This window comes from Pseudorasbora parva, chromosome 23 (genome assembly GCF_024679245.1).
Source record: "Pseudorasbora parva isolate DD20220531a chromosome 23, ASM2467924v1, whole genome shotgun sequence".
Lineage (NCBI taxonomy): Eukaryota > Metazoa > Chordata > Actinopteri > Cypriniformes > Gobionidae > Pseudorasbora > Pseudorasbora parva.
In genome coordinates, this window is record NC_090194.1 from 9,232,258 (window position 1) to 9,244,794 (window position 12,537).

A 12,537-nucleotide genomic window follows, 5' to 3' on the forward strand; every position below is an offset into this window, starting at 1 on the left:
CATGTACTCTTTAATAATTGTGAGTTATTTGAAGATTTTCAAGGAAGGGGACTTAAAATATCTACTGTCAGTAACTTTTGGGCTAAATTTGTTGAGTTAAGTCTAAACCAAAATAAATGTTGGTGTTCCTGGTGCAGTTGCTAAACAATTTTTAAACAATTGTAACATTTGATTTGTGTGCAGTAGGGCTGTCAAAATTGCTCAAATTACGTTTGAATATTTCCTTTAAAAAAAACACGACTATTCGAGCTATTCGAACATCTGGTTGCACATTACTTCAATAACAGGACAAATGAATACAAAGAGACATATTACTTGTATAGTCTGTCTATTTAAGTTTATACATATTTGAAAATGTATTACTTGCACAAAAACAAGTAAATTAACTAATGGCCAAGACCGCAGAGTGCAGACCTCACTCTCTCTCGCCCTCATCCTCACGCTCTCTGCGGTTTAAATGAACAAACTTTAAGTGCTGCTAAGAGTTTTGTGCAAGCGATTTAAGGTCGCGAGACTCGCGATTCTTGTCCCAAATATAGCAGGCTTCATTCAGTGATTGAAACAAATATTAATAATATTGATTTAAGTTTTACAGCATATTTAACCGATCGAGCTCTGCTGTGCTAAACATGAAACTTTTCCTTGGCATGAAACTGTAAATAATCACAACAGTGGAATTAGTGCATTTATCCTTTATTCATGCAGTATCTCTTCAGTCAGTACATTAGCCTACACTTTAGTGTTTCTGTTTAATGTTAAAGAGCATATTGCAGGTTAAAACAAATTTGAGATAAATATATAACCCTGTATGAAAATTCCATATGAAAAGGTAATGCATGATTTAAAATGTTTTTAAAAGACATAAGAGCACACATTTAGTTGACAAAGTGGCCATTTTGTTGGCTGTTTGTAAAAAACGCTGTTTTTTCTACATCGTGTCATATTACGTCACGAGAGGGAGTCGTCTGCCAAGCTCTGTGTTGCCTCAATGGGGAATAGGTTGGTATTCAGTAGGCATCAGCAGTGGCGTAGCACCAAATTTTGGGCCCTGGGTACAAACCATCTTGCTTGGCCCCCGTACCATGTATGTGTATGTATAGAAAACGGACTTCCCTGCCTTGGGCCCTGGTTACTCAGTACCCTTTATCCCCCCAGTCCCACGCCCCTGGGCATCAGTGTATTTCGGTAGTTTTTCTTTTTCACTTCATCATTGTCATGGAAAATTATTGTGTCCAGCCTGTCAAGACATCGAGTCCACACGTTTTCTAAATAAAAGAAAAAGTTAGAAAAGCTGCATGGTGGCGTTTTGTACAGGTGAAGAGAACTTCACTTCTGCATCTGCTTTGACACATGCGGTGGTGCGTGGTGTTCACTTTACACCGCGGATTATCATCCCGGCGATATGATGGAGTTCAACATCGCAATACTCATGTATTGTTAAAGGATAATATTAATTGATTAAACACTCACACGTGATGCTTCTTTGCTGTTTTTATGTGAATCAATTTCAACATTGACAAAGTAGGCTACATAAACACAAATGCATAGTCTCACACTTTAAATAAAAGTTATATTTTATTCATGCCTTATATATGTACATTCAAGTTCACTAAATTACATACCCAAAACGTCATACATCCTCACACTATCGGGGAATCGGCACAAAATAAACCCATAACACAGAATGAGTAAATAAAGGATAGCATGAAACACACAATAACACTAATGTTATACTGTCACGGTGAATGTGCACCGCCGGGCGTACAAAACACGAGCTTTCGTGTTAAACAGAGACTGAGACTCAAAACAGAGATGCGTTGCTGCTATAGCTTATAGATAGCTGCTTATAGATAAAAACAATTATTTGTGTGCAAATGATTTGTTGAAGCAGAAAGCTTCAACAAATAATAACAACAAGTAATAAATAATCATGTTGAAATCAGGCTCATAAAAAAAGGAAAACATGATTCCTGGCTGGATGTCATTACCCATGGATCACTGAATCTGTGGTAAATTGTAAGGACCACTATATCGAGCCCAGCCTTTAGTTTAAACTGATAATCCTGGCCTGTCCCTTATTGTGTGTCATAATTGTGTGGTCTGCCATATGAGTATTAATAAACATTTATAATTTCCACAGCGTCCGAACTGTTCCATTGTTTTCCTATCATTGAAATTCACAGCACTCCCTCTCGTTATGTCACTTCTGGTTTGCGCATTTTTAGATGCGTAAGTAAAAAATTTCTCACAAAAACGACAAAAAAGCCTTATTAGCGTATTTACAAGTATATAAAATCTAGGTCCTACATTATTTTTCTATACACTGACTCACTGGAGTCTCTAACCTGTAATATGCTCTTTAAAGTAGCACTAGGTAACTTTTCAATCTTCATAATATATTTTCAAGACTCTTGTGATGATACATCGACTTACAATAGGTTGAATGACACGTCTGCCTTGATGGGGTCTGTATCGTTTTAATCGTACTTTTAAACTTCGGGTTTCGGGTAGTAACCATTTCACTTTAAATCTAAAGTGAAAGGAATAAGAAAAAAAATGCTAATTCACGCCTATACAGTAGAAAAACAAGTGATGTTTATCTAGTCATTTTTGACTAGTTCTTTTGCAACTTGTGTTTTAGCAAGGAAAATTGTGTGAAGATTTTTGAGAATGGAGGATTGTGTTTTGTGAATTGTGTTTTCATGTGAAATGTCTTTATGATATTGGAAAATGATAGATTAGACAACTGGTCATTTGGTTTAGATGGCTTTTGTGTTTTAGCATTTGAGAAAAACTCTAATATATTCATTTATTGCAGGTTTGCGTAATATTCTGAGATTTCTGAGTTTTTATTCGAGTAATACTGAATCAGTTTTTTGCAAGTAAGATGAGTAAATGCATGTTTATTTTAAAACTGCGATGCCTGTGAACTTACAATTTCTCTTAACATGGGGACAGGAGTGCTTTCAGTCAATAAACGGATAAACAAAATAACTTGCATTACTTATTTGAAAAAGTAACTCATATTTTGTTGTAAATTTAAAAGTAATTTTAACTTTACTAGTAAAATGTAATCTGGGGCCGCATTCACAAAACATTGTATCTTACCAATGAGTTCTCCTAAATTGCAGTAAAAGTTCTTAGTTACAACTTTTCTTTTAAAACCTATTCACAAAGCTGCTGAGATCAACTTTTACTAAAGAATAGACAGAAGTCTTAAAGCCCATCTTTAAAGTTGAAGATCACTGTGAATGAACGTGTAGATAAATAGTATAGGAACTCGACTTGCATGAAGAAATGAATCATAAATGTGCATTAAAACAGTTTTTTAAAAGAAATTGTGAGTAAAATTACTTCCGTTGTGAAAAACGCTCTGATCGGAAGTGACGCAACAGCCGGTAAACATCGTCTCTTTGTAATGGAGTCCGACAGCGAAGAGGTTGCAGTTGGGATAAATGTCAACTCTTACGATGGGCTATTGCTGTATAATTACGAGCCGCCTAGGCGAGAGGGGGGTCAGGGAGAGTTAAGGGGAAGGGTAAATGGACAGAGGAGAGAGATAGAGTTGTGGGATAACTATGTACACGTTGCGGCATTAGTTTTGGCTTTTGTTCACACAGCGCTCGTCCCGGGTCGAAACCCGCGATGTTACTAGGTCCCAGACCCGGGTTCAATTCGGTAATTAATTCCGCGACGTGGTTGCTTTCACACAGAAGGCGACCCGGCAATGTTCCGGGAATATTGCGGGCCCGACGTGCAGTGTGAAAGGGGCTTTGGTGAGTGACCACAGGGTAACGTTATAGCTAATTGTGGCTAACGTTGTCTCCATGTTTATCACATTGCAGTATCTTTAATAAATCATATTTAGCAATATTATTGTCGACTTTGTTGTTTTTCAAGCATCCATGTAGATTGTCACCATCTATGCCAGCAATATGTGTCTTAAAATAATTAATTTAGATCCCAGATTTTAAATGAATGTTGTAGGATGTAGGCTATAGCTTACATCTGTGACGGTCAGATAGGGATAGACATTCTGCGCATTTCTACACAATATAGTTCATCGTGAAATTTTGCTAGCTGATGTTTAATCATTAACTGCTTTTAGACCTATGTGCCCGCTCCGCATGTTCTGCTTCTGCAGATGTCAAGCGTTTAGGCCGTATATCTGAACAACATAACCGGACAGCTGGAATTCCGACCTTAGTCGGCTGTTATACTACTCACCTCTTAGTATTTCCGACGGACATAATGTAAATGAGCTCACATGTACTGTGGAGTGTATGAAAGCAGTTAGTCTTTCGGCTAGGACGGGAATGCTGTTCATGTAAATACAGTCATTGTAACAACGATCTTTTATTGACTTACCATTGTGACAACAGAATTCACCATTGTGACGACTCAAACCTACTATAACTATAATTACGATAACGAAAATCTCTATTTTTTGTTTCCACCTCTCAGACTACGTAAACCCACAATGAGAGCCAGGGCTGCAGCCCCTATGTTTCCCTGTCGTTGCGTCATATGACGCGTTCTCTGGGAAAAGGCGGGTTTTTGGAGCGTAGCTTAGAACAGGCACTTTTTTTCTTAGTTTCTGCGCGTGGGTGTTGTAAAACATATGTATTCTTATGTATGTCTTTTTAAATTGACATTTTCATACAATATTCTGTATAAAATTAGTTATAAAATTAAATTGAAAGATGGCCTTTAAGCTAAGAGTAAGGGCGGGGTTGACCTTGTTGCTATGGATGATGTCATCACAACTATCACATTACTAACTATGACCACAGTGATTGGCTGATAGGGGAAAAGTCTCTGTCAGTGATTTATATATAGAAATGTTTTGTTTCATGTTGTCATATTCAAATAAAATGTTTCAAATAAGAATGTTGCCATATTTAAATAACAATTTTAAAATAGAAATGTTCCATATTGAATTAAAGATTTATTTTTAACGAGGCCAAGTGTCACAAATTAAACTAGTAAGCTTTGTCAGACTCTTACATGTCTTCTTGTGAGTTTGCAGAATTCAAGTGAAAATGATGTTTCATAAACAAAGTTCATGAGGAGCACATTCAAATGGTCTATCTAATCAGCGTGTGAGGAGGTATATATACACAGCCAGGTGCCGTCTCACCTAACCTTAGTTACCTCGACAGTTTTCTGCATCCCTCCGCCTTAGGGCTGGGCGATATGGAGCAAAAAATAAATCTCTATATTTTGCTATATCTCCATATACAATATATATCTCAATATCTTTCGAGGAAAAATAACCCCCCAAAAAACTACTGCATAAACAATTATGCAACATACCACACATTCTTTTTTTTTTCTTTTTTTTCTTTTTTATTGAAGTGCAAAGAGGTAGTTAGTTCATGTAGGAACAAAGTGCTTTGGCTCTTTGAATCAAAGACTCCCTTTTTTACCCTTAAAGTGTCAGTAGGCCTAAGCATTTTGTAGAAAGATGGGGGGCATGACTGCGATATAAATAAACTGATTTTGTCATAACACCACTTCCGGTTGAATTTATAAGGGCTGTAAAGGTTACGTTTATATAATATATCAATTATACAAATAGCTTGAAACTTTATAAACAAAGCTAAATTATGTCTATGCTTATTAGGATCGACAATTTACCTCAATACTTTGCTCTGAACAACCATAAAAATACGTTACGGACTTGGACGGTTCATATTAAATCATGCATATGACTATTAGCCTACTGTGATCAGGCGTAGCCTACCGTATATCCGTGACCGTGTATATCCAATAATCACAATAATCTTTGCGCTTCGTTAGTTTTTATAAGGAAAAAAAGTTTCATCTTTCAAGATCAGTTTAATTTATATCAATATTCAAACAGTAGATATCGCGCTCTTTACTAAAGCGTGACCGAGCGCCTCAGTGTAAGCGGCAGATCGAGCGGATCATGTGCACATGAGTCGATATTCACTTCTTTCCAGTTACAGAACGAAATGTGAATGTCAGAAGGTAGGCTATATGATACAGCACAACTTACAGAAGAGCACTGTCTCATAGGACACCCGGGATGTCGGATTTTTCCCTCTTGGTTAAAACATGAATAGACCTATTCATCATAATCATGTGACAAAGCTGACAAAATAATAATAATATATTTTCAAATAATATGCAATCATTTTGAATTGTACTTTGAACTGTATAAACTGTCCGAAAACCATGCGATCAGTTAGACACAAATCATAAACTGACATAATTGTTACCGCATCTCGCACCAGTAGTGTCAATCACTAGCCTGCAAGCCAGACCCACCTCAAGATGTTTGGTCTGGAAACTCACCATTGACGGCTCAATCCGAGGGGCGGGATAAACGGTTGTCTTTCAAACTCTCCAGTTTCTGTGTTTACTAGAAGCACGCAAACGCAACTCGGCCGTCGTCATTTTGGCTCCGCCCACTGACTCTATACACGATGTGATTGGCCCGGCAAGAGTTAGGGGAATACAGCTCAGAAGGGTATTGAGAGTTGCTAGACGACACTCGCTGGCAGATTAGATTTGCTGCCGCTAGGGTGCGTCTAGATTTCTAGGCTAGTCAATCACCTGACTGTGGGTGAAACTTTTTTGAACTAGTTTGAACTATGATGAGCATTAATATTTCTTTATGAATTTTAGCAAGCAGTTGTGTTAGAAGGAAAAGCATGGTCTCTAAACTGAGTCTTTCTTGAACGATGCACACGCTTCTCAATATGAAAAATAAGACTTGAATATAGAGGCGTGTTATTCTAATGACGATCGTTTTCAGCCGTGGCATTTATCAAGGGCAAGTATTGCGTACATCTGGATTGCAGAGGTGCGCACAGCTTCATAAATCAGGCTGTGAGAGGAGTGTACGCCCTACGCCCGTTTCTACACAAGATTGATAAATGAGGGCCAATATGCTTATATTTTTATTCAATAATTTTTACGTGTAAACTCGTAAAAACAACTGCCACAGGTAATCTGACATTATTTTATTTTATTTTTTATTAAAGAATACATTTAATATCAAATGTAAGCAGTGGCAGATGCTATTTGTACCTCGGTTTATTGTTGTGTGTTATCATAGTATCATATAACAACATATTCAGATATGATAATATATCTAAAGTGCTATTTTTAAACGTTCTGAATATTTTATTCATGTTAATGTAAAATAAACATCTCACCAAACTGATATATGATGGGAGAAAATAAGATTTAGAGAAGACAGATTTGATCAGTCAAAAGTAATCCATTGGTCTTATTCTCACACTACTAGTTATCAGATCTGCGTCTTTGGTCAATTTGTCTAGTCCAACCAGGCAATGGAGTTAGTGCAAACAGACGTTACCAACCATAAATACTGTATACTTTTTAATAATAATTTACACATTTTCATAAAATTTTACACGTTTTATGTAATAGTTTTCGTTACTTACATTTTTTTTATAACAATGAATGAGTAGATGTGTTTATTCAAAACAAAGAGACGTTTTATATTACATTTAGTTTATTGCAGAATAAAAATAAAACAAAAATCACTGTCAACCTCAACAAGCAACTATTCTCAATAAAAGACTTAAAGGGATAGTTCTCGATATACATTTTTAGGGTGAACTATCACTAATGTTTATCAGGGAAAGTGTGTGTTTGTAAAGTAGACCTAATGTAAAGTCATGATTGAGCGATCCAGTTATTAGTTTAAATAAATCGGCGGGGCGTCCTACAGGAACATGCTGAAGAAACACTGCTTTAGAAGTTTTGTACTGTTAAACTTGTTTCAGAAAAGGTGTGTGATATTCCTATGGCAGTATGAGTTGAGAAATATTCTTCTCACAGATCCATTGATAAGCTCTATCACATGGATCATCATTCCACCCCAAAAATTGTGGCCACCTTCGGTCATGATCCACAGTCAGAACACAGTTCTGTAATGAACCTCCATTAGGCTCTCCAGACCACCAGAAGCTGAAACTACAGATTAGCATTAGATGTTCAGCGATGATTTACTAACTGTGAGAATCATTTATTAGATATTAATCAGTTCAGTGATTTCTCACCTAGAGTTCAGTGAGCTGCCATCAACCCATTTCCATCTGCCCTCCACATCACGGTCAGTCAGACCAATCCAGACTGAAGTACCATTAGATATGTTCTTAACAAAATCCTGAGCAGATGAAACAGTTCCACATTTATATCATAAACAGACAATAGACATTTCATCTGACCATCTCTCATTTAGCTTCTGAACACCATAAATGCACATCAATCTCTCACTCACTTGTTCCTTTTGGTTGTTTATGATGATCAGATCTGCTCCTCTCGCTGTACAGTATCTTCTGCTCTCAGTCCAGCTCTTCTCCTCATTTGATAAGTAGTAAAAACTGGATTTAAAGTAAGTCCATCCATCTTTTAACAGAATAAGTTCAGATATTAGCTTTTTATTATTATTTACAGTCACCTGTCTGTAACTTATAACAGACAGTAAACTCAGGTTGTGTGCTATAAAATGCTGTATAGAAAGTAACTATATAGACTAAAGAAATGTTACCATGAATTTGAAGTTCATTGGTCAGGTTTTTCTTATTCATTATTAGCCCATCTCTCTCTTCTGTGATGTTGGTGATCTTGTTTAGTATCTGGTCTCTCTCTTCAGTGTAGTTTGTGCTCAGTGTATGGATGTGGACACACAGCACTATGACTGCAGTCAGCAGAAGAACACACAGCAGCCCCAAACACACTGCAGCTGCTCTGGAGCTTCTGTTCCTCACACAATCACTCTCTGAAGATTAACACACATCATGTTATTCTCTTTATTTGCACTTAACTCAGTTCACATCAACTGAAAACAAGCAAACTAAGTGAATTATTAATCTTAGTACCTGTGAATTCAGATGATTTTCCTTGAGTTGAGTCTGTGATCTCTTTTCCAATCGTATCTTCAGTAACGTCATCATTTTCATAGATCCCATCAGTGGTTGGTTCATTTATGTACAGGTCAAACTCCATTCTATATTTTCATTTACACTTTCAGACAGTTTCAGTGTCGTCAGGATGCCAACAAACTAAAACTAGTTAGTTGGACTGAGCTTTGTTCCTTATCTGTGTTTGTATGGCCAGAATTTATGCAGAAAGGAACTGTTTTGTGGAAATGTTTCAAGTATTTATGCATGAAGGAACTTCAGCTCACCACAGAAGTACACTGCACTTTTTATTTTATTTTAATCTTTTTTTATTATTTTTAATGCATGGATTTGGTTCATTTTAATGGTATTTAAATACACTGCACTGTAAACCCAAATTTTGGGCTAAATTTGTTGAGTTAAGTCTAAACCAAAATAAATGTTGGTGTTCCTGGTGCAGTTGCTAAACAATTTTTAAACAATTGTAACATTTGATTTGTGTGCAGTAGGGCTGTCATCAATTGCTCAAAAATTACGTTTGAATATTTCCTTTAAAAAAAACACGACTATTCGAGCTATTCGAACATCTGGTTGCACATTACTTCAATAACAGGACAAATTAATACAAAGAGACATAACTACTTGTATAGGCTGTCTATTTAAGTTTATACATATTTGAAAATGTATTACTTACACAAAAACAAGTAAATTAACTAATGGCCAAGACCGCAGAGCGCAGACCTCACTCTCTCTCGCCCTCATCCTCACGCTCTCTGCGGTTTAAATGAACAAACTTTAAGTGCTGCTAAGAGTTTTGTGCAAGCGATTTAAGGTCGCGAGACTCGCGATTCTTGTCCCAAATATAGCAGGCTTCATTCAGTGATTGAAACAAATATTAATATTGATTTAAGTTTTACAGCATATTTAACCGATCGAGCTCTGCTGTGCTAAACATGAAACTTTTCCTTGACATGAAACTGTAAATAATCACAACAGTGGAAGCAGTGCATTTATCCTTTATTCATGCAGTATCTCTTCAGTCAGTACATTAGCCTACACTTTAGTGTTTCTGTTTAATGTTAAAGAGCATATTGCAGGTTAAAACAAATTTGAGATAAATATATAACCTTGTATGAAAATTCCATATGAAAAGGTAATGTATGATTTAAAATGTTTTTAAAAGACATAAGAGCACACATTTAGTTGACAAAGTGGCCATTTTGTTGGCTGTTTGTAAAAAATAGCGATGGGCATTTTCCCAAAATATTGTATTCGAATATTTGGGCTCATAAAAATCGAATATTCGAATATTCGTTTATTTAAATTAGGTATTTTGAGAAAATGAGAGATGTTTCTTTCTTTTTTTCTCTAAACATGTCGTCACCATTTCTGAACAAGCTTATGATTAGGCAATGTACACAACACGCTTACGTTATATCTTAAGGTTTTTAAAACATTAAACAGTGTGTAAAAAAATGCCTAAAGAACAAAAGCATTATAAGCTCAAGGAGCACGAGCGCAGAGCGCGTCAGTTAGCGTGACGTATACACACACACACACACACACACACAAACGTCAATAGGCTATAGCCTACCGACCTGTGTGTGCGTGTGTTTGATATGGCTGATGTGTTTACTTTGTATTGTTTCACATTTTCATGTAGGGATAAACTATAATATTATTGGATTATGATATTATTCTCGGGTGAGAAAATGCGCCACTGACAGGCGTTGCGGAGACAAAGATATCGGTTAAGTGAAGTCTGAGTGAAGAACTTTGTATTTTCTGTTCATAAACCCTCAAAGAACTTTAAAGGAAGCATTTGTCTCGAGATCATTTTGCTATCATAAGTTCTCACTCTCACTCGGGGTACAGATGAGCTTACCTGCACTCCTGAGCAGTGATCGCTCATTCCACTGGTGTTTGGATTTCATGTGATTCTCGTTTGTGGTGGTGATATCATTATAACTCAGTTTCAGTAATTGATTTCATCAAAAGTAACTCCATTTTGTGCATTTTCATCATAGTGCAAACAGCATTTTCAATTTTCATCGAAGTAACGTTAATTCCAAACATTGCGAGGCAGACGACGACATTGTGATCAAATGCACTTAAATTATTAACCTGCTCCACAACGCCACCCAGTGGATTGAGATATAACTGCGAGATTTAGAGGGATTTCTCATGGATGCACTGTGTAGCCAGTTGCTTGTGACTTTTTATTTTATGTCATCCTACTTTTATTATTTTATTTTACCTTAACTTATTTGTGTTGAAATAAATATTTTTGTAAATGTTTTAACTTCATCACAACTTAATGTTACCCTTTCATTGTTATTTATGTTTAATTTTCAATGGTTCCAGTCGGGAGTTCCTACCAATTGTTGTAGGTGGGGCCTTAATTAGTGGCGCACCTTAGGATGCGTTATCCGCTTCCCCTTTAAGCGTTCGCGCTCAGTCTGACTGAATGCAGCGGGGGAAGTGCGGAGTGAAACAGTAGGCCTTCCAGTGTGTGTGTGTTTTCTAATTTTGCTCCAACCTAGTTTTTCTTTAAAGTAAATAAATGTACATCCTTCATCTCATCCATGTTTGGCTGTCCTTCTGTCCTGAGGGTACCACTTGATATCTGCTACAACTGCATTTACTGCCAGCCAATTAACAAAATAAAATTCGAATAGTATTTTTAGTTTTCGAATGTTAATTACAGATCGAATATTCGACTATTCGAATATTCGTGCACACCCCTAGTAAAAAACGCTGTTTTTTCTACATCGTGTCATATTACGTCACGAGAGGGAGTTATCTGCCAAGCTCTGTGTTGCCTCAATGCGGAATAGGTTGGTATTCAGTAGGCATCAGCAGTGGCGTAGCACCAAATTTTGGGCCCTGGGTACAAACCATCTTGCTTGGTCCCCGTACCATGTATGTGTATGTATAGAAAACGGACTTCCCTGCCTTGGGCCCTGGTTACTCAGTACCCTTTATCCCCCCAGTCCCACGCCCCTGGGCATCAGTGTATTTCGGTAGTTTTTCTTTTTCACTTCATCATTGTCATGGAAAATTATTGTGTCCAGCCTGTCAAGACATCGAGTCCACACGTTTTCTAAATAAAAGAAAAAGTTAGAAAAGCTGCATGGTGGCGTTTTGTACAGGTGAAGAGAACTTCACTTCTGCATCTGCTTTGACACATACGGTGGTGCGTGGTGTTCACTTTACACCGCGGATTATCATCCCGGCGATATGATGGAGTTCAACATCGCAATACTCATGTATTGTTAAAGGATAATGTTAAATGATTAAACACTCACACGTGATGCTTCTTTGCTGTTTTTATGTGAATCAATTTCAACATTGACAAAGTAGGCGACATAAACACAAATGCATAGTCTCACACTTTAAAAAAAAGTTATATTTTATTCATGCCATATATATGTACATTCAAGTTCACTAAATTACGTACCCAAAACGTCATACATCCTCACACTTTCGGTGAATCGGCACAAAATAAACCCATAACACAGAATGAGTAAATAAAGGATAGCATGAAACACACAATAACACTAATGTTATAATGTCACGGTGAATGTGCACCGCCGGGCGTACACAACACGAGCATTCGTGTTAAACAGAGACT

At 36.8% G+C, this 12,537-nt stretch overlaps 2 protein-coding genes across 8 annotated transcripts in view; one reads left to right on the forward strand and one right to left on the reverse strand.

The window, feature by feature from the left end:
- cadm2a (cell adhesion molecule 2a) overlaps nucleotides 1-12,537 on the forward strand; it is a 604,121-nt gene that overhangs the window by 412,901 nt on the left and 178,683 nt on the right. The gene's annotated exons all lie outside the window — the stretch shown is intronic.
- LOC137062964 (C-type lectin domain family 4 member F-like) lies at nucleotides 7,625-9,066 on the reverse strand. Its single transcript, XM_067433933.1, has 5 exons — nucleotides 8,883-9,066; nucleotides 8,552-8,782; nucleotides 8,282-8,502; nucleotides 8,061-8,167; nucleotides 7,625-7,968 (listed from the first exon to the last, which is right to left on the reverse strand). The coding sequence occupies exons 1-5, from the start codon at nucleotides 9,007-9,009 to the stop codon at nucleotides 7,803-7,805; spliced, it is 852 nt and encodes a 283-aa protein (XP_067290034.1). The 5' UTR covers nucleotides 9,010-9,066; the 3' UTR covers nucleotides 7,625-7,802.

Excerpts from the sequence above, each read along its gene's own strand:
- LOC137062964 (XM_067433933.1), bottom strand. The coding sequence starts at position 9,009 with ATGGAGTTTGACCTGTACATAAATGAACCAACCACTGATGGGATCTAT. Across the intron at positions 8,783-8,882 it reads AAAATCATCTGAATTCACAG|AGAGTGATTGTGTGAGGAAC; the intron begins GTACTAAGATTA and ends GTTAATCTTCAG. Across the intron at positions 8,503-8,551 it reads CAATGAACTTCAAATTCATG|CACACAACCTGAGTTTACTG; the intron begins GTAACATTTCTT and ends AGCATTTTATAG.